The sequence below is a fragment of the Marmota flaviventris genome, chromosome 17 (assembly GCF_047511675.1).
Source record: "Marmota flaviventris isolate mMarFla1 chromosome 17, mMarFla1.hap1, whole genome shotgun sequence".
NCBI classification, from domain to species: domain Eukaryota; kingdom Metazoa; phylum Chordata; class Mammalia; order Rodentia; family Sciuridae; genus Marmota; species Marmota flaviventris.
The window spans coordinates 67028273-67050015 of NC_092514.1; the positions used below are offsets into that span (position 1 = coordinate 67028273).

Here is a 21743-nt window from a genome sequence, read left to right on the forward strand (position 1 = left end):
GTGGAACACGTGCTCTTGGCCTCTGCACAGCCCATTGGCCAGCACTGGTCACATGACCCCACCAGCCGCAGGGGAGGCTGGGAAGTGGAAGGACTCACACTGTTTCACGAGGCCCAACTGTCCCTGCCCAACAATTGTATTGTGCCATAACTTGACCACTCCCTCACATCTGCTCCTCGTCCTCTCCATGACGCATTCTAACCCCACTCCATCCATTCTGGACTCTTTATTCTCTTGTACCTTTAAAATGGGACTTCCTCCAAGATGCCTGGTTAGCCTTCTTCTCTCTTCCTGTCCACCCTCTCCCCTGAGTCCTTGTCCACGCTCACATGTTCAACCATCACTTCCTGGTAAAGGAGTCCATCTAACATGACTCCCTCTTCATGATTCAGAATTACTCCAGCCAGCGCCCTTTGCCTTCGGAGCACTGACCTACCATCCACTCTGGGTCTCTCACTAAGAGTAAATTTGATAAGATTAAACTTGACTGTCTTGTGCAGTTCTGCTTCCTTCATGCCTAAAGGAATGGCTTAAAAGTCTCCTTCCAGAAGCACATTTTCAACTTCCTATTGGGACCTGGGGGGGAGAAGAATCTAGGTCAAGAAGGGCTGAATGCCTTGTTCCATGTCACAGTCTCTTGTTTGGTGGTTATCAGAAACCTCAGAACAAAACTTAATGTTTGAAAAAAATGTGAGGTTCAGTTGTGACAACCCAGTCTCCCAAGGTACCCTGCTCAGCCTTACTGATAAAAATTGGTTGTCTACTCATCTTTTTAGAAATTCCATCATACGGTATTATCATATTATAAGTTGCCTCAAAGTCTTTCTGGAAAATTATAATTATTAACTATAGATCTCTGCTTTCTACCTGGAAAATTCCATTTGATCTTTGAGTCTAGTTTCCTCAATGGCTCCAGATAGATTTCATCTGGTTCTCAAGGACTAGATGCTGCCAGGACCTACTTCCTACATCCCGCTTTAGTCTGAAGACCAAGGCCCGTCCACCTAGCTCACAGGCAACAGAAGAGAGTCCACATTCCCGCTTGTGACCTTCCATGGGACAACGTCAACCTGCTCTTCCAGGCTCACTTCATGGACCCTGTGCTCTGAGCCACCAAATAGTTATACAAGCTGTGTCCTGCTTAAGTGGCCAGCCAGGACTGAAATCCAGCCAAATATTATGGGGCTATGTCTATCTGAAGGGAGCACCTTTTCCTAATCCCACAAGCTGTGTCTACAACAGCCATAGCCCTGCCTAGGCTCCACCTATTAAAGATACTCCTCCTCCTCCTCCAGGAAGCCTCTCTTGATCTCCCAAGCCAAGAAATTCTCCCTCAACTCTGGACTCCTCTGCAGTGTCATCCTCCACCCAATCTCAGTCTTACTCAGACTTATGGTAGAGGCTTTGTATCAACCCCTTAAGGGCAGAGACCACCTTATCCATTGCTGTATCTACCCTTAGCACCCTTCACCCATGCTTACACAAAAGTGGACTTTAATATACATTTCTGGAACATAATTGCTGACATCCAGGGGTGAAGCTGTGGATCCTGAACCTTCCTTCATGAGTAATGAGACCTTTATTTTTTCATTCATTTAGTAAAGAATGATCACCTGTTTTGCTTACAAGCCTGTGCCTCTCATGAGATTGTGGATCCTGTGTGTGTGACATGGAGTAGGTTTCTGTGGGTATGTGGGGACAATCTAGCAAGTGCCAGACCCAGAGCACATGGTAATCTGTTGGAGAATGAGAAATATGTGAAGCCAGAACATGGGGAATCGGATGGTGGAGAGTTGAACCAAAGATGAACAGAACACAGTGCTCTGAAGAATTACCCGATACCTCCACCACCCTGACCATTTTCCCAGGTATATGATCTCAGCTCATGTGGAATAACTGGAAAGGACGGCAGATATCCTCTAGTTTCATGCTTCTTAAACTTCCCCACTAAACTAGGCCAAATGGCAGGAGAGCTGGGTGAACAGACCTCCTCCCCACCACCCCCCGGCATCTCAGGCTAGAGCCTGAACATGCCACAGCCCAGCAGGAAATGTCTTTGATGTCTCAAATGTTATCCTAAAAAATTCATGCACATTTTGCATTCTATTTCATAATATATTCAAGATTGTTTTAATGCAAATTTTTAAAAATTACCTGACTTTCCTCCTATTCCAAATCTTCAAGTAAAATTAGTGCCCCAGTCATGGTGTCCCTTTGGAATTTATAAAATCTGTTCTGACCATAAATCTTGTGCCATCCTCTCTTTCACAAAGGAGGAGGGAGCAGAAAGTTTCAGTGACTTGCTCAAGTTCACATGGCTAGCAATGAGACCCAGGAACAGAGCCTAGGAGGCTTTCTCCAAATCCAAGGCTTTTCTAGATCATCCACCCATCCACCCACTCATCCACCCATCCACCCATCCACCTACCCATCCATCCATCCATCCATCCATCCATCCATCCATCCGTCCGTCCACCCATCCATCCATGTAATACATATTGGGCAGAACCTGTTAGGTTTTAGACGTTAGGTTCTGGGGTGAGACAACCATCGTCCCTCCTCTCATGCTTCTCAGTTTATAATGGTTCATTACCTAAAATTTCTTCTGGGGGTGACCACTGGATGGGGACTCCAGCATTCCTCAAAAGACAGATGAACAAAGGATATCCTCAGCTGCTCTTTAGGAGTGTGAACTGACCTGTGACTAGTGAAATTGGGACGCATAAGCTCCCCTTTTGTTGTTGGAATCATCTTGCTAACAGGCCAGTGACCACGAATGCCTGACACGGCCCTACAGTGACCTGCCCCCGCCCACCCGCCTTGTGCTGCACTGTGTCCTCCTCGTCCACCAGGCTCCCCTCACTGGCCATTTCCCACCTCTGGGTCGTGGCCCACATAGTCCCCTCTTCCTGTGATTGCTTCAAGGAGGCACAGTCTGCACACACCCCATAATGCTCATCACAACTCCCTGGCTATTCCTATATGATACATTCTATGGGTTTTTATCAGATATTTGTGCTATTGATTACAATGATGGCCCAATTCTTGACACTTCCCTGTACCCGTGTCTTTTGCTATGAGACTCTGACTTTTGCTATGAGTGTGTTCCCGATCCCTTAAATCTAAACTAGCTTTGTGACTTGCTTTGGCCCATAAAATGAGGTGGAAGAGACCATGTGCAGCCTTCCATATTTCCACTAGCTTCCTTGCAACTCTGCCAGCACCATGGGCTCATGCCTAGGCCAGGTGATTGGAAAATGAGAGACAAATGAAGCAGAGCAGACTCATTCCCCTCATCCCAGCCTAGACCACTGAAGACCAACTGCCAGACAAGCGCGTCCACCCAGCCAAAACTGACAGCCACAGATCGTGTGCATGAACAATAAGCACATGATTGCATGCCACTCCGGTTTTCTTGTTGGCTGGGACACAGCAGCTTCTACCTGATAGTTTAATTGCTTTTTGTCAGTCTTGGATTATAAGCTCCCTGAAAGGAACAATGTCTTTTTTGTTCACCAATGCCTCGCACACAGCAGATGCTCAATAAATGTGTTGAACAAGTGAGTGTTCCTGCTGTGTGATGCTGGTCCCCCACTCTCTTCTTTATTCTCACTTTTGCATACAGGTATATGGGGTAAGCCTCACTGCCAAGAATCACCTTCTAAAGCTCACAAGGTCAAGGTTTGAACTGTCCTATCCCTCCAGCCCTGACCACAGAACTGGCCTAGTTGATAGCTAGAGAGGAGGGAAGCATCAACATCCAGAAATACCCTAACAAGTATTGTATTTGATCCTAACTCATCTTGCAAATGTCACAGGTGTCCACCACCCACCCACCCATGAAGACATCCGATCGTTTGTTCTTCAGCTGAAAAGATGCTCCTCAGACAGCCATGTCACTTGTGCTTAACCTGAGTCCTCATTCCTGCAAGCTACCTCTCCACACAGCACATACAAGAGGATGGGGAGTCAGGAACAAGAGAGCTCACTAACCCTCGAGCAACGGTGGCTAAGAACAAGCTCCACAGAAGGGTCCTAGCAGGTGTCCCAGAGGAGCCAAGGGAAGTGCTTCTGCAGAGGACACTGCCACTGGCCCCTGGGAGAGATCTCAGATTGCTTCAGAAGCAGAATCTAAACTGGGAAGCCAGGATGAGGAGCTTCATTTTGTTTAAAACTATTTTAAATAAATGTCCCTTAAAGAACTATGCCCTAGGGGTAGGGAGAAGCCTTCTCTTTAATTTCCCAAAGCTAATGGTGGGACACAAAGCAGCCTGTTTGCCCGATGGTTCTCACAACAAGAACTGCCCAAGGTCAGACAGGTGGGCAACTGAGTCCGGTGATCCCTCCACCCAGTCCCTTAGTGAGCTGGAGTAGAACAAGAAGCTCTGGTGACTCTAGTATTAGGAAGTCCACCCTGAAAGGGACTCTGGGATAAGCTTGTTGACCACACTGCCAGGAGCAGAATCTTCTAGACTCTGACCCTACCTTTCTTTGGTTGCCTCTCCCGAGGGCACGCCCCACCCCACGCCCCCTGGATTCACAGGTCTATTTGGGAGGCTCCTCCTTCTTGAGTAGGCTCCGGCGGTCTAGTTTGCTCATGACCTGGGTGATGTCCACTGTGTTGGCTGCTTCTCGAGCTTTGGCTTCTTCTTCTAGCTGCCTCAGGATGACCGGGCTCGGGCTGGAGCGCAGGTGACGCCTCATGAACGGCAGGGTGGAGCTGGAAGGAAGGACAGATGGGTGGTTGGTGGGAAACCATGCTGCTTGCCCAGCGACACTTGGTGGGAGTTGTGGCTGGAAGGCCAGAATCTGGATATGTTCCCTCATTTTCCCAGTGAACCTTAAGTAGGGTCCTCAGAGCCACGGCCAACCTTAGCTCTTTTCTCCCCACTTGGAAGACAGGACCAGCGTGATCATCACCTGCTGTCAGATTTTAGGTGAGACACAGGAAGACTCTGTGGATGGTAAAAATGGCAGACACACTTTCCAACACATTCATAAACCAACCCATTAGCTGAACATCCTGTAGTCAGATGTTCCTGTAAAAAAAGCAAGCAAGGTGGGCTAGGGGAATGGAAAACCAAGGGTCTCGGCCTCAGGGAGGAGTTGGGGCACTTTTTTTCTCCTCAAAAGTCAAGACTCTGAGAAGGAAGAAAAGAGCTGGACTGTCCAAGAGGGCTGAGTCCCAGTGGGCAGAGAAAGAGGGAAGGCCCTGCCAGGGCGTGGGCTGGTGTTGTCTGCTCATGCACAGGGTCTTGGGATGAATCAGAAATGTCTTCAGAAGCCAAACATGGACCAAACTCTCCATCAGGCCCTTAGGAGCCAGACGAGGACCTAGGAGTCCATGTGATGCAGGAAAGCTAAGCGGATAAGACACCTGTCCCTGAGGCCACACGGGCTTGGGAAATGAGCATTTCAGTCTCAGGGATTGTAAAGGCCCTTAGAACCCTGGTGTCTACCCTAGGCAGGTGGAAGCTCCCCTAACAGGAAGCCTGACACTGGGTCTCTTGCAGGGAGAAGGCTTGGAGCTGAGGTTCGTCTTATCCCGAAAAGAGTAACTTTTAAGACCACATCAGGGAACCAGTTCAGGCCCACTGCAATCCCTGCCTGGGTGCAGGCTGAACTTCTTGGTGACCACAGCATTCACAGGAGGTTCTCACTTGAAACAGTTGACGACAACATTCCCAGACCACAACACCCTGTGCCAGAGCCAGGTGCTCCCCGGGCCCTCAAAGCCCCAGCTGTGCCAGGGGAAGGATCCCAGCTGAATTCTCATGGGCGCCTTGACTTTTAAAATATCCGTAGGGAGAAGCACGAGGTGCTGCCCTCCTCCCTCACTGCTTTCTGGCAGAACTTCTGGAGCTACTGTGGCCCTTTCTTGTGGTTTCAAGGAGACGCTTTCAAGTCCCCAGGGGCTCTGAACTCCTTTCCTTACTTTCTAAACCTGGAACAGCACAACAGAGCCCCTCCTTTCCCTCTTAGTCATAACAGGGCCATTATCCTCAAGAATTAGACCAAGTCAGGGTGCTTTTTTCTTAAGATCCTGTGATCTTAAGTCTGGCCCAATGACCCCTGCTTTTGAATGGACCAAAGAGCTGGAAAAGGGCCCAGAGTGAGCTGAAGGGACAAGCAGGAGAATTTACCAACCACGTTTGGAAGCACACATGGCTGGTGAGGTTCTGGCAAACCTCTGCCAGGGTCCCCTGGTTTTGCTCAATCTGTCGTTTCCTTGCTCTTTTGAATCTTCAAGGAGTAGACTATCTTTTCCCAATAAAGAGTTCCATCTGCCCCCAGGAAAACACCATGTCACCCGACATCCTGATGGCCGTTCAAGATGACACGATCCTCGTTTCCAATACGGAAAGTGAGATTAAATGAGTTAATGGACTTCTAGAAAGCAGTCCCTGAACACCTGGAGTGTCACTGTTTGTTTGCCCTAGCAGCCTAGCATCTTCTTTGGGGGTACAGTTTGCTATTCTAAGGTTCATACGGTAGAGACCCAGGGATGAAGCTTGTGAATTCCTATGGGTCCGTTTGAAGAGGGAGAAGCACAGCAATTTAAAAAGCCAGGGAGATGTTGCCACTGGTGATAAGGTCATTACTGATGTGCCAATCAGAACCAGTTTCCTTTTGCACCAGCTTCAGGAAACTGAAACTTCCTGGAGGCCGTTACTAAGGAGTCTTGCTAGAGTGATTTCAGGGCACCGTGAAGCCAACGAGGTGCCCCTTGGCTGAACAATCCTTCCCAGACCCCTATATTTTCACCAGGCCAATGTCTCAGTGGTAGCCATTCGGCTGAAGGGACCCTGGCCCCTCTGGCCCCTCTGGTGGACAGCCAGCAGTAACAAGCAGCTCGACTTGCCTTTTCTTGGTGGTTTCCTGAGGTTCGATAGCTTTGGCCAGCATTTCCTTATAGATGGGAGATTTTAAATAGCGAGCATAGGAATCCTAATTGGAACAAGAGAAAAACAGCGGTTATGAGAGGGAATTGATCACATCACAAAGATACATGTGCCACTCTCCAGCGCCCCCCTGGGAGGTAGGATGGCCAATCTCCTGGATGCAAGGTGTCCAGGGAGGTGTTGAGGGAAGCCACCCTCAGGTGTGGACTCCAGACCAGCAGCATCGATTTCGCCCCAGAACTTCCTAGATATGCACAGCCTCAGCCCACCCCCGTCCTACCTAATCAGAAACTCCAAGGACAGGGCGACCAGTCTCTAACCCCACTCATTAAAATCCTCCTTGGAGCTGTTCGCCTGTTGTGAAGCCAACAAGGGACAAGAGGACAGGGACCTCTCCCATCCAACATCTTCTTCAAAGAACACAAGTAGCCAAGGGTATGAAACCCACGTCCCTGCCCACCAGCGCCCCTGTCTGCCTGTATTTGGGGAATAACAGCAAGAGAATGCAAGAAACAATAACAAGCCCAAGACTTGGACTCCTCTCACGAGGATGTTTCCTGGCGCCCTGGGCAGGTTCAGGGAAGTCACTTCATGAACGTTTGCTACTTCCAAACTCGCCCAAAGCACTGGCCATTACAAATAGAGGACAAAGCCCGCTGCAACAACCGCAGGTGGGGGCTCTATTGAGACAGGGCTCTTCTGAAGACCAAGTGTGGGCAGCAACAGTTCTGGAACCAGGATGAGTCTGGGAATAAATAGGGATAATGGAGCTGGGAGTCCTATCGAGCTTGTCGTCATGGGTCATGGCCTGTGGGAACGTGGAGACCAACAAGCACATACACTGCTCATTTCCTAAGTCACCTGAGACGCTGTTCTATCCTGGCTGGGAGCTGGATGCCTCCCTGGGCTTCTCTTGAAGCAACATTTTTAAGAATCAACACATTTCATAGTACATTAAGGAGGACTATTTTTATAGAAACCGTGCTGTGGACCTCTAGCAAGAAAAACAGAGAAATTTCACTGATGGAAAAAGTGATGAGAGATGGCTAAGGATGCTTGCCAAAAATTCTAAAGGGTTACCTGTTTTCATTAAATATATTTCCTTACAACACAATGAAAGACTAACTAGGAAAAAAAAACATAAATAAGGGAAATAAATAAACATTGACCATTCACACCGATCTTCACCACACGACAAGGTACCGGGTACTTTGCCATAAAAGGAATCATTGCCGTAATGAGAAATGGAAGCATCCTTACTGGGGATTCCAAACTGTTCTGGGGAAGGCTGTCGTGGAAACTTCCCGGACCAACAGTCCTCCTCACCCCACCCTCAAGGATGGACCAAACTAGACAATTCTCCAAACCTGACTCCGCCTGATTTTATCTCTTCTCTCTTCATTTTATTTTTAACAGTTCCCTGAAGATTCGTACTATGTTCACATTTCACTAATGACCCAGAAGGCTATCTGGATTCTCTCAGGGTCTGGTTACAATCATATCTAATTTGTGTCATTTAGACACCAAGCCTTCCGTGGGTTCTATTTGCCCAGCACCAGAAACACTGCCACCACCCCAAAACACAGGACTCTGGACTCAGGTACACCCGGAGCTGGCATCCCACGCCCATCTCTGCCAAGATCTTGGGCGAACCCTGGGCTCTGGAGCAGCAATGCCTCCCGCACGGTTCTCCTGGAGAACCAAGTTCTATACTTGGCACACCAGTTGCAACAAGTGGCTATCGTATTAATACAATCATTAATAATGTCATCGATGCCACCTACATTACTCCTGCAGAGCAAGGGGCCCATAAGATGCAAAGAGGTGTCCTCCATGGCCCATGGGCCTGGGGGCTCAAGGAGGGTCCAGCCCAGCCCAATGGGCAATTCCGCCTCCTACCACCAGCAAAGCCATATCCTCCTGTCATCTCCCTCCCCCGTATCTAAAGAACCGCCCAGGTAGCTAGGAAGGGAAGGGCTCCCTGGCCCCTGGTCCTTGGCCGGACCCCACCCACCTTCTTCATGAGCATGTAGATGTGGGTCTGCGCAGCGTCCAGCACGTAGCGGTGCGGGTGCTTCAGCCCCTTCACCGTGATGTCCATGGTCTTGCCGTCTATGTTTATCCATCGCCTGGCTCCCGGGGCCAGGAACAGTCTGGGGAAGGAGGGAGATAGTCACAAAAGTAGCCAAACCAAGTTCACAGCTGCCTAGGAGGGCTCCCCAGGGTGAGGTTCGTCGTTTAGGAAACACTAAAGTGTTTGAACTTTGAAGAAGTGGTCCAGTGGCTTTTCCTAGAGGCAAGAAAACAGCCATGCCAGAATTGGGAACGAGAGTGTCTAAGTTTGATGTTGCTACCCTCTAGGAGGGAGGGAGGGCCCAGGTAGGGTAGGCCCTGGCCAGTCCACCCCAGTTTAACACCTTCCGCCTCCTTACTCATCCGGATCCCAGGGCCAACCTGGAGCCAGGACAAGACACCTCCCAAGGGAGGTTCTGCTCTCCCCTGTGCCAACCTAAATGGGTTTGGTGATAAATCTCCAGTGCTGAGTCAGGAGGCAGCCCTTATTCCCGGCACCCAGAGGTGGCCTGGCTACTGACCCTGAAGTTGCCCTACTTTCTAAGTCCTGTGGCTCTGCCTGGGATCTGAGCACAGGGAGCTCCCCCAGTGCTTCTGATTCTTAGTAGTTACGGGTTGCAAGCACTCACACGGATGTTTTCCTACACCCCTAGGATGGACATTAACATTTTGGAATTCAAAGATTTACATAAATGGGGAGGCTGGGGAGAAAGAAGGCTAATGTGGTTGGAGGCTGATGCTCCCTTCCAGCAGATTTTTGGCATTAGGAGTTTTCCATGTGTCGTGAACACAGTCCATTGTTCTGGGGAAGCCTGTACAGGTCCTTCTTAGACCCCCCCACACACACATCTTTCTTGGAGACCAGAGCCCCTCCCACTGGGGGAGGGAAGTGACCCTGCCCAACAGAGCAGCCAGGCCCTGCCCTCCCCACCTCTCTGAACACCAGCTGGTCCCACCTAAGACCACATGAAGGAAGGATGTCACAGGGACAAAGGCTGAGTCCCTGAGGGGAGGGGCCGCCTGGCCTGCTGCCCAAACACCAGCACTGGGGCTCCGAGGGCTGGCTCCAGCCGCACAGTAGGGACCTTGGGAACCGTGTGAGTGGGAGCTAAAAGCCCTGGGCCTCGGAGCCCAAGACTGGTGCCCACTGTGCCCAGCACAGACAGAAGGACCAGTGGGAGGAGCCCACAGCAGGACAAGGGTACTGCCCGGCTGAGGGGAGGACGTCACACACACAACCCAGGGAGACCTGAGGAGGGTCAGCTAAAGAATTCTGCCCTGGAATCGTGCAGCTTGCTCTTTTAGCCCCCAGACACATTCTCACCGGATCCCATGTCCATCCCACCAGGCTGTCTTCGAAGCACCCAAGCAGACAGCTGGACAGGTATGAGACCTCCTGCTCCACCCGGCCCCACCCGGGAAGTCTCCCCCAACCATCCAGCTAGGCCTCACTTGTAAATCTCCTCCGCCTTCTCCTTGACCTTGGACTGATCTCCATACTTCAGGTCCTCACAGGCTTCCCAGAATCCCAGATTCTCCCCTGCACCAGGAGGAAGGGTCCACACGGACCAAAGGGCAACCAGAGAAGAAAAGGAGACATAAAAGAAATGGGTCAGCTGGGACAGGATCCGCTCTGCAGCCTGGGGAGCCCCTGCACATTGGGACCTCGGGCTAAATACTCCTGGGGAAGGAGCCCCGCCTCACGTCCTGGGCGGGGAGAGCATCTGGAACCCAGCAATGGCTTTTGAAATCATTTGATTTGGTGCCCGCCACCTTTGGGGCAACACTTTCACATGGTGGGTGCTGTTCCTTTCTAGAGCAATACACAGGACAGGGCTCATCAGAACCCTCCCCCCCCCCAGGTTGTGACCTTTCTTTTCTCATTGGCTTATGCCCATGGGATGAAGCACGTAAGCACTATCCCTACACCCAAGACTTTCCTCCTGAACGTCCCTGCCTGCTGGGCTGCGTTCACTGACTGCATGACTTCTGCCTCCGGTCGGTGTGACTGCATGTGGAGACATGAACTTCTGCAGCCCCCAGCGGCTCCAGCCCAGAGGTCCTTGCAAGGATCTTGCGTCACTCAGGCATGATGCTGATGGACTGACCCTCAGGGAAGGCCTGGCCACCAGGGAGATTCAACTGAGCGTCACCAGAGTCAGAGGGACTCTGTCCCTCTTGGCCTAGAAGAAAATCCAGACCCCTAGAAATTCTTCATCTCCTTCCAACTTTACGTTCTCTCACCAGTTGTCCATGACACTCAGTTGTCCATGACACTCAGTTGTCCATGACACTCAGAAACATTGGGAACATGTTGGTACAGTGATCCCAGGTGGGAATTTTTGACTGGGAAAATAAAGATGATCACACTAACAGGCGACCAAGAGCCTATGAGTGTGTGCATGCCTGCGTGCAAACCACAAAATGCCATGGCAGAGGAAAATGGAGGAGACTCCCCTCTTCTCCTTTCCTGTTGTGTTTTAAAGCTTCCAGGTATTTCATATTGGGAAAGGCTACACAATTCTAAACTCTATGGCATTTGTCCCTTCATGCCACACAGGTCCTTGCTCTTCAGCATGAACTTCAGGGTATTCTTTGCTCCAGGATCACAGACCAGCAATGCTCTTAACTGACAGCTGAGCTGAGACCAAGTGGGATGGAGACCACCCTGCCCACTACAAAGGGCAGCTAATTGCCTATGGCTAAAACTAAATAAGCAACTATCCACAGTAGCCAAAAGGTGAAAATAACTCCAGACAGCCATGGATGGAGGAAGGCAGAAACAACATGTGGTCCTCACGTGGGCTGGAGGATAGCTCAGGAAGAACAGTGAAAAGGAAGAGGATCCCAACACGTGACCCAACACAGATGAACTTGGAGTACATCAGGCTACGTGCAATAAACCAGGTGCAAAGGGACAAATATTGAAGGATTCCACTTTTGTGTGGTGCCTGGAGTGATCAAATTCATAGCGACAGAAAGAATGGTGGTAGCCAAGAGCTGGGAATTCAGTGTGTGATGGGTACAGAGTTTCACTTGGGAGACTGAAAAAGTTCTGGAGGTGGGTGGTGGTGACGGCTGCACAGCAATGTGAATGTGCTCATTGCCGCCGAATTGTACACTTAAGAATATGGTTTAAGTGGTAACTTTAATAACTTGGAAAAAATAAAAATAAAATGGTAGATTTTGTTATATGTATTTTAATACCAGAAGATTAAGTAAATACACAGAAAAGTCTATGCGCCAATGTTCACAGTAGCATTATTTATAATAAAAGTCAAAACAGTTGGGCACAGTGGCACATGCCTATAATCCCAGTGGCTTGGGAGGCTGAGGCAGGAGGATCACAAGTCCAGAGCCAGCCTAAGCAATTTAGTGAGGCTCTAGGTAACTTAGCAAGACCCTGTCTCAAAATAAAAAATAAAAAAGACTGGGGATGTAACTCAGTGGTTAAGTGCCCTGGGTGCAATTCCTGGAACATCAACAACAACAACAACAACAAAAGTCAAAACAGCCCAAATGTCCATTAACTGATGAATGGATAAAAGGTGGTCTATCCATACAATGGAATATATTGCAGTCATAAAAAGGAATGAAGCCCCATTACACACTAAAATGTGGACAATCCTTGAAAACACTATATAATAAGTGGGGAAAGACAAACAATTATGTGTTTTATTATTATTCCATCTATAAGAAATGTCCAGAATAGCAAATCCATAGATCCATGAGTGTCTAGGGCAGGGGGTGGTTAGGGGAGAATGGAGGGCGGGGGGAGAAATGGGCAGAGGGAGGAATAGGAAATGACTTCTAACAGGCAAGGGGGTTCTTTCTGGCATGGTGAATTAGTTTTGATGGCAGTACAAACGTAATGAATGTGCTCAAAACCACTGAAATTTACACTTTATTACTTTTTTAATATAAAAGAGTGAACTTCATGTTATGTGGATCATATCTCAAATTAAGTTTTTTAATTAAATGAGAAAACTGATTATTCACCTTCTCTCTTCATACGTGAACCCTTGGGCTTCTCATAAAGAGATTGACAATAATGGGTTTTAATAACGCAGGGAAATCTGATCCGAGGGAACTATACTCGACGTAGTTTATCACCTAGCCACTAGATGGCACCATTTCCACTTATTTACCTGCTGGCCCTAAGAGCACTCGCTTCCATCACCTTTTCTGGGGTTTATTACATTATGGCCATTAGGCTTGATTAGGGAGAAAATTTTTCAAGAATCCATGTTATAATGTGATGTTCTGCATCAGACAGGCCAATGGACCAAAGGCATGTCCAGTGGGATTTGTTTCCAGAGCAACCCCACAGGTTTTGAGTGGTGAGCAGCTGAGTCTCAAGGCTCAACATGAAGCTCCCAGGGCTGGGGACTTCATAAGTAACAAAATACATCCCAGGAAAGCAAATAGTTCAATGAAGGTGGTGAAGCCAGTTGAATGTGAAGCCTGGTGACACTGGTTCTAATCTGGCCTCTTGGTTTTTCCAGATGTTTCTCAACACACTATATTTAAGAAATTGCAATTGCCCACCATTGGGGCACCCAGAGATGGGGCATAAAATGTGGTCCTGCGACTCATCACCATCTGCACGTTGCTCAGTCCCTGACAGGAGCAAAGGCAGTGGCTGTCAATCATGATCACAGATTGGAATCACCTGGGGAGCTTCCAACACCTTAGCGATTATAGCCCAAACCAATAAAAAAGGAATCTCCAGGGGTGGGATCCAGCAAAGATATGTTTTAAAATATTCCCTGGTGGATCAAATCTGCAGAACTGGGCTAAAGAAACATCAAACTGGGAGGCAAAAGAGGTAAACCTCACTTATTTTACATCCCATCCCAAAAAGCCCTACTTCAGGATGAAGCCCTAAAGCTAACATGGACTTTGTGCAGAGATGCAATCATCCCCCTGGACTGTGGGGCCCCTTTGAGGCCTAGAACTGGTCCTGGACCCAGGTCTGACTCTGGAAGCTGTAAAGGAGGGAACCCCTATTTAAGTGTCTTAGCAGAGCTATGGAAACGTTTACTGAAAAAGTCCTAAATCTCTCGGCTAGACATTAAAGGAATGTTACTAAAAGTCAAATTTTTATTTTAAAATTTTTAAAAAAGAATACCCACCACTGAATTCTTTCTTGAGAAAGTACTGGAAGCTCTGTCGACCCTTGGGGTCTCGGATCAACTCACTGAAGTTGAAGGCCCATCGTTCCACACGCATCTTGGTTGGGATTTCCACCCTGCAAGGACAATGATTTATAAATGTAACACTCCACGTGAAGGCAGCGGAGGTCCCTGATGGTGGCCAGGGTGGCAGCGAGGAGCTTCACACTCCCCATTAGTCTCACAACCCACGGCTTGACCTCTTCACCCAATCCTCCTCTCCCAGTGCCCGCATAAACACGAATCCAAGTGTTTACTCGCCAGGAAGATGCAGCCCCAGACGCGGACCCTCGGGCAATGCAGAGGTGGGGGCCACGTGACCAGGCCCTGCTCCCACAGCCTCCAGGGAAAGAGCTCAAGGCCTACTCCAAGGCCTCAGGATGGCCTGAAGACCATCCAGTGGAGGGCCAGGCTGCCACCGCAGCCAGGAGAGAATTCTAGTGCAGCCTGGGTTATGGATGCTACAGTCACAGCCACCAGCCAGCCACCCGTCACCCACTGCAGCTGCCCCTTCACCACTTTTGCATGAATGTTCACAGCAACATACTCATAATAGCTAAAGGTCAGACACCGCCCAAGTGTCCATCGATGGATGAACAGATAAACAACACGCAGTCATCTACACAGTGAATACTGTTAGGCTGTACACAGAGGCGAGGTGCCAGCACACGCTACAACATGGACAAGGATTGAAAGCACTATATTAAGTGAACAAACTAACGATCACGAACTGTTGATTCTACTTATGTGAATATCTAGAGCAGGCAAATCCCTCTACAGAGACAGAAGTAGGTTGACCAGAAGTGGCCTAGGGCTAGAGGGGTCTGGGAGATGGAGACTTGGTGGGTGATGGCTAAAGGATACAAGATTTCTTTTGGGGGTGATAAAAATATTTTTAAATCAATTGTAGTGACAATTGTACTAAATTGTATACATGTGAATTACAATTCAAAAGCTATTAAAAAAAAAAAAAAACAATATATTGAATACATACAATTTGGCATTTAAATCCCAGAACTGGGTGTCGTCCGTTATCCAAGGATTGCTAGGGAGGCAGCCCGACATAATGGCGTCATTAGATGAGAACTGCTCACTGTACTTGACAATCCTGAAAAGCAGAAAAACAATTTCCTAGAAGCTCAACACCAAGAGAGTAAATCAGTGTTTGGGTTGACCAGCTTTTCCTCTTTCCTTGTATCGATTTAGTTCTACACTTATTACTATCTTCTTAGAAAAGTGTTCTAAGAGCTGCTGGAATTGGCAGGTATTTGGCAATATCTGTCCCTATTCTACCTGTAAATCAAGGTATTGTTCCCCAGTCCAGATCCTTTATTCTTTCTCTGTCCCTAGACCATTAAAACATGACCTCTTCACATTTTATCAGGATATTTTAAAATTCAGTACCGACTCAGTCTGCCTGTCTCTTGGCTTCCATCTTGGAGGCACGAGGTTGCCCCCCATGTGCAAAGATTCTGCTGCCATCTTGGATTCCACTCTCTGTCGGAGTCATGCCTAAGTTTGGGAACTTGAAAACCTATGGCCTAATTGATGTGTGAACTCCAAACCCACTACTTTGGGCAAAAGCAAATTCCCCTGAATTATCAGACCATCTGAGTTGATATATTTCCTGATGTCTGAGAAGTAGGGAAACCTGCATCCATGGGTGTATATAAGGCACCTATTGCAAAATCTTCCCATAGTTATGGATTTTGATAGCACAGGATCCTTGGCCTAGAGTCTTGGGTTTGCAGAACTTGAGCCTCCTAGCTTCCCTTCATGCTTTTTCTTTAATCACACTACCCAGTGGATCCGTTGGAAAGACAAAAAAGACTGGTCCACAGGTCCAAACACTAATAATATAAATTTATGGTAATGAGGCAATTTTCCTAAAACTAGAAAGTGAGTCTAGGAAGTATCCAAAAGTATTCACGTCTCCTTCAATTTTCTTTCCATTTGGTTTTATGAAACTGGTTTATATTTTTTAATTCTAATTTTTTATATATGACAGTGGAATGCATTACAATTCATATTACACATATAAAGCACAAATTTTCATATCTCTGGTTGTATACAAAGTATATTCACACCATTTGTGTCTCCATACATGTACTTAGGGTAATGATATCCATCTCATTCCACCATCTTTTTATCCCCATGCCCCCTCCCTTCCCCTCCTACCCCTTTGTCCTATCTATAGTTCATCTAATACTCTATGCTCCCGCTCCCAACCCCACTATGGATCAGTCTCCTTATATCAGAGAAAACATTCGGCATTTGGTTTTTTGGATTGACTAACTTCACTTAGCATTATCTTCTCCAGCACCATCCATTTACCTGCAAATGCCATGATTTTATTCCCTTTGATTGCTGAGTAATATTCCATTGTGTATACATGCCACATTTTCTTTATCCATTCATCTATTGAAGGGCATCTAGGTTGGTTCCACAGTTTAACTATTGCGAATTGTGCTGCTATAAACATTGATGTGGCTGTGTCCCTGTAGTATGCTGTTTTTAAGTCTTTTGGGTATAGACCGAGGAGTGGGATAGCTGGGTCAAATGGTGGTTCCATTCCCAGTTTTCCAATATGCTTTCCATATTGGCTGCACCAATTTGCAGCCCCACTAGCAATGTATGAGTGTACCTTCCCCCCCACATCCTCGCCAACACTTATTGTTGTTTGTGTTCTTGATAGCTGCCATTCTGACTGGAGTGAGATGAAATCTTAGAGTGGTTTTGATTTGCATTTCTCTAGAGATGTTGAACATTTTTGTGAAACTGGTTTCTGAAGCATCAGAGTAAATAGTTTTGAGATTATCACAGAGCAATGATTAGCCTCCTAACCCAAAATGGGGCCCACTGAACACAGAGGTACTCTCTTTACCCATGATCAGAGCTCAACAGAGAAGTCACTGAAAAATGCGGGTGGGGTCACAGGACATTTTCTCAGGGTGGAATTTTTACAAACTAGGAATTTGGGAAGATGAGAAAGATTTTTAAAAGAGCCTGACCCCTAACCCCACTGGAAGGAGGGTACTGGACAAAATACAACCTTGTCAGTCCCCACAGTGCCTCATACCCCTTATCATACCCCTTATCACGGCTGGAGTCCAACACAGTCAGAATAAACAATGAAAAGAAACAAACTGAGTTTGTTTTCATGTGTGCAGGAAGATCTCAGAGTTACCAAGATGCTCCTAGAATGAATTCCATATTTCAAAAGGATAACTTCTTGCATTTGGGGAGGCACTTAAACCCTTAAGTGATCTGTTTCCCAGATAATTCCCCATGCAGACCTGGACAAGGTAGGCTGATAGTTCAATCAATCAAACATAAATTTCCAATCTCTCCAAACCGAACTTGAAGGTAAGCAGTGGACATTTAACAACACATTGAACCAGTAAATATGGCGTACATATCCCTAATAGGTTGGAGTGGGTGGTGACAGGAATCTAGATGGTTTTAGATCCCCAGGAGTCCAGTTCATGGAGTTGGCGACTCTTCCGACCTCCTCATCCACACAAGTAGTGGCCCAGAGACATGGCAGACTCACAGAACCTCAGCCACCCTCGATTTTACCCAAACCAAGTGAGACCTGGAGATCTATTCTGAGCGAGGAGCTGGAAACTAAACCCAAGGGACTGAGTTTGTATCTTACAATTCTTTAGGATCTTATCTCAGTTCATGACTTATCAAGTCTGCCTTAAAGCGGAAGTTTCCCTCTTGTCTACCTGTTGCAAGACCAGGTTCCAAAAGACCAATAAATCAGGGACATACCCTCCAAGGGACACTGACGACTTCACTGTGGACCTCATTAAGGCCTGTTGGTAATACATGATCTGGAAGAGACACAGTTGTTAGAACATGTCCAACTCCACATCCTCAAGTGTCACCAACACTGATGTTACATTTGGCTCCAAGACCAGAAGCCATTTATCCATAATAACAGCCCACTCTGTTCCCTTAAGCCAGGCACCTGTGTGCCAAAAGGGCTCATCCCCCTCCCACCAAGATAGGTAACTCCCAAATTCCAAGTCAGTGGCCTCCTTAACCCCCTGGAAAAACACATAAAAAAATGTCCCAAGGAACATTAAACCAAAACCTGGGAGAAGATGCCTCGCTTGCCCTCACATGCCTCTGGCTGACAGAAACAGGGTGCTCACCAGGACAGGGACCTGGTTCTACAGCTTCAGCACTAGCATGCCATCCCCTTCTCAACCACCCTCCCCCGCATTTGGATATCCCTCTATGTCCCATATCAGTGGCCAATGTTTCCCAGGCCTCAGACTTGAGACCTGGAGAGAAAATTTGCCCAAATAGGCAGTTCACCATGATGGTTAGCTTCTGGGTGGCCCGCAGTTGTAAGAGCAGGGGGCCAGGATATGGACACTCTGCTACGTCCACTCCCACAGTCCTCTCTGGCCAACCCTCAGCTCCATGACTTCAAGGCGTGTTTCAAATCCTGAGTCTCAGCATCAGCCCCAGTGGGATCTTACAAAAGATCCTTTGTCATTCTGTGTTGCCCATTAATTTGAAAACAATTGTTTGAACAGTACACATGGTTTTCATTTCATTACTGAGCCCAGAGCATGAGGCCAAAGTACATATAATTTGTTAGAAGACTTTAAATCGAACTTCACTAGAACCAGGAAACTAATTACCTCTTTTTTGACAGCAGTGACTGTTTGTTTCTGTAAAGCAAAGAAACAAAGCCATTAAACCGATGTCATTAAATCATTCCAGTTCAAATACCCATCTGAAAAATAAGAACCCTTCCCCAAGAGAAAACTGTCCGACTTTTCTTAAAATGTAGGATTTCCCCATTGCCACATCTTTCACCCTATTCTATGCAAACGCTGGAGGACAAGATCAAGGACAAGACTCGGCCAGGGAAGGAGTATCATTTACCACTGTAATTTTATGCTGCTCTTCTAAATCCAAGATGAATTAAAGACTAAGTTTGGGGTTGGCCTCGATCTTCTGTAGAACCATCTGGAAAGTGGGAGATAAAGAAGAGAATCCTTCCCTCTCACTGAGATACAAAAGGAGGGAGAAAGAAAGAGTAGCAAAGATCTTGAGTGTGTTTCTTTTCTCACAGGGGAGAGTTCTGAATGAAAGGTGAGATTCAGTCTCTCCATTCATAACAATCTAATCAACAACTGTAAGTTTAAAAAAAAAAAAAAGTTCATTGCCAAAACTAAAGCACACAATTAAAAACCCAGTGTCTGTTGACAGCTGAGCCCCAGAGTTGAGCTACCAAAGCAAGTTCAGGCTGGGCAAGGGCTGCAAGGTGTCCTCTCTCCAGACTTTTTGAGCTAAGGCAGAGAAAGAAGGGCTTGCTTTAGAAACCCCTGGAAACCATGCAAATCTGTCTCCAGCTAAAACACATCACCTCCTACAACCCCAGAGGGACAGGCTCCCATGGCACCATGTCTGTGCTCCACATGAGGTTGGGTATGGTGGGTGGTCATTCCAGTCCTGGCCTTCCTACATGTGGTTGTGTCCTCAGCCTGCTTAGGGCCCACTTCAAGCTGAACCTCTTCATTCCAGGTGGCTGCCATCCATGCCACTGAACCAAACCCAATCTTCACTTGGAACGGAGTCAGAGTCCATGATGGATGCACCTTTTCCTTAGCCAGTTAGCCAAAGCAGCACTGGTTCATGAGCCCATTGACAAGGGATGAGGGCCGGCCCACGGTGGGAAGCCATGTTCTCATCTCTCCTGTCTGATCCAGCTGGGTTCCACTCTGCTTTTATAGATGCACTTCACGGGAAATCTTTTTCTTCCATAGCAGGGTAGGGAAAGTTATCTCAGAAAAGGAAAGCTCAGGTAGGTGTCTGATTCTCACACATCCTGACCTTCTTCACAGCACCAGGACAATTCCAATCATGTATTTATTTGTGTGACTCTTTTAAACTATCACCATTAAGGGCCTAGAGTCCATGGCTTTCTTCCCTTGAAAAATGTCCAATGCAGGGTAGATGCTCAACAAATATCAAATAAATGATGACTTCAGCACAGTTGGAGGCCTAGAAAACCGAGGATTTTCTCTAAGCTTTTCCACTCAAAAATTTGAAAACACTCCCCCAAATGATCTAAATATTTTAGCGACCACACTTACCATCCACTTCCATTCTCTCTCAATACAAGGCGCTCTTTTAGAGGACATGAATTTCAGGTAGGAAAAGGGCCAGTGTGAACTAGCTATCAAATCTGATGCAATCAGATCTTTCTATTACAGTCTGGCAGAAACAGATTACTCAGAATAGATCTAACGATCTCCGACCTCTGCTCAAAGGGGAAGTGGGATGTTTGCATAATACGACTAGCAAATACTGCAAAGCAATTTATACAACTCTGTGTTTTTATAAAGCTCAAGGGAGGGAGATTTTTAATACAGATTTTCTGCTAAGAAAAGCAAAGGCTATTAGAGGTTGTGGGTAACTTCCTCAACATCTTCTGATCAGTAATTGGCTGAGCCATGATTCAAACCCAGCTCTGCCCTTTGCAAAGCTGAGGATGGATCTGTGAGAGACACAAAATCAGGGAGCCCATGAGCTCTCCCACCTAGCCTGCTCTCTTCACCAATTTCTTCTTTGCCCTGAAGCTGAGAATGCTGCAGAATGGAATGAGTGTCCAGTCATTTAACTTAAAACAAAAAGAAAGCAAGAGCCTCAACCACATGATGACACAAACACAGGAAATGCTCTTTAACTGACTCTAATGATGGTAAAGATCAATATCATGCTAGGCACATGCTCCACAGCCAGGGGCATAAACACCCTCCTTCAAAGAGCCCAGCTCCACAAACTTCCTGTCCAAACACCTGGAGCCCAGGACTCCTGAGACAAGACGCAGAGGGAAGGGGCGGGGCCCTGGTGTTCTTGCAAGCCATAGCCACAAGCACCGCATTTCCCTTCCACCTCTCCTGGTTCTCCTTTGGCCTCATGTATTTATTTGCTTCTGGGGCCATTAATCTCAGTCTTCGGTTTTTAAATTTTTATATTTTTATTGACTTTACTTGCTTCTAGTATCTCCTTAGGAATCCACTTCTGTGGTGTGGTTTGCTGTATGTTTTCTGGTTTCCAGAACTACCAGCTGTCTTCTGGGAACCAGATTCTCTCATGCAGGTTGAGAAGCTCTTATACCACAGCCTGGGGCCAGTAGGGTTTCAGATTTCAAATTTTTTTTTCAGATGTTGGAATATTTACAGGTACATAATGAGATATCTTGGGGATGGGACCCAAGTCTACACACAAAATGCATTTGTGTTTTATATGCACCTTGTACACTTGCCCGAAGGTAATTTTATACAATATTTTTAACAATTTGATGCAGAAGACAGTCACGGTGGCGCACACCTGTAATCCCAGCAGCTTGGGAGGCAGAGGTAGGAGGATCATAAGTTCAGAGCCAGCCTCGGTAATTTATTGAGGCCCTAAGGTCAGTGAGACCCTGTCTCTAAATTAAAAAGGCTAGGGATGTGGCTCAGTGGTTAAGCACCTCAGGGTTCAGTCCCCAGTTCCAAAATAATAGTAATAATAATTTTGTGCAGAAACAAAGTTTTATAATATGAATCGCCATGTTGGTGGT

The 21743-nt window shown here is 47.2% G+C and overlaps 1 protein-coding gene across 1 annotated transcript in view; it reads right to left on the reverse strand.

The window, feature by feature from the left end:
• Positions 1 to 21743, reverse strand: part of Rgs9 (regulator of G protein signaling 9) — a 61405-nt gene that overhangs the window by 8917 nt on the left and 30745 nt on the right. The window contains exons 10-17 of the mRNA XM_027946266.3: positions 18811 to 18840; positions 17927 to 17988; positions 15144 to 15257; positions 14111 to 14226; positions 10428 to 10515; positions 8917 to 9055; positions 6863 to 6948; positions 4603 to 4720 (exon numbers count right to left, since the gene is read on the reverse strand). Coding sequence (XP_027802067.1) covers positions 4603 to 4720; positions 6863 to 6948; positions 8917 to 9055; positions 10428 to 10515; positions 14111 to 14226; positions 15144 to 15257; positions 17927 to 17988; positions 18811 to 18840 — 753 coding nt within the window. The remainder of the gene's footprint in view (positions 1 to 4602; positions 4721 to 6862; positions 6949 to 8916; positions 9056 to 10427; positions 10516 to 14110; positions 14227 to 15143; positions 15258 to 17926; positions 17989 to 18810; positions 18841 to 21743) is intronic.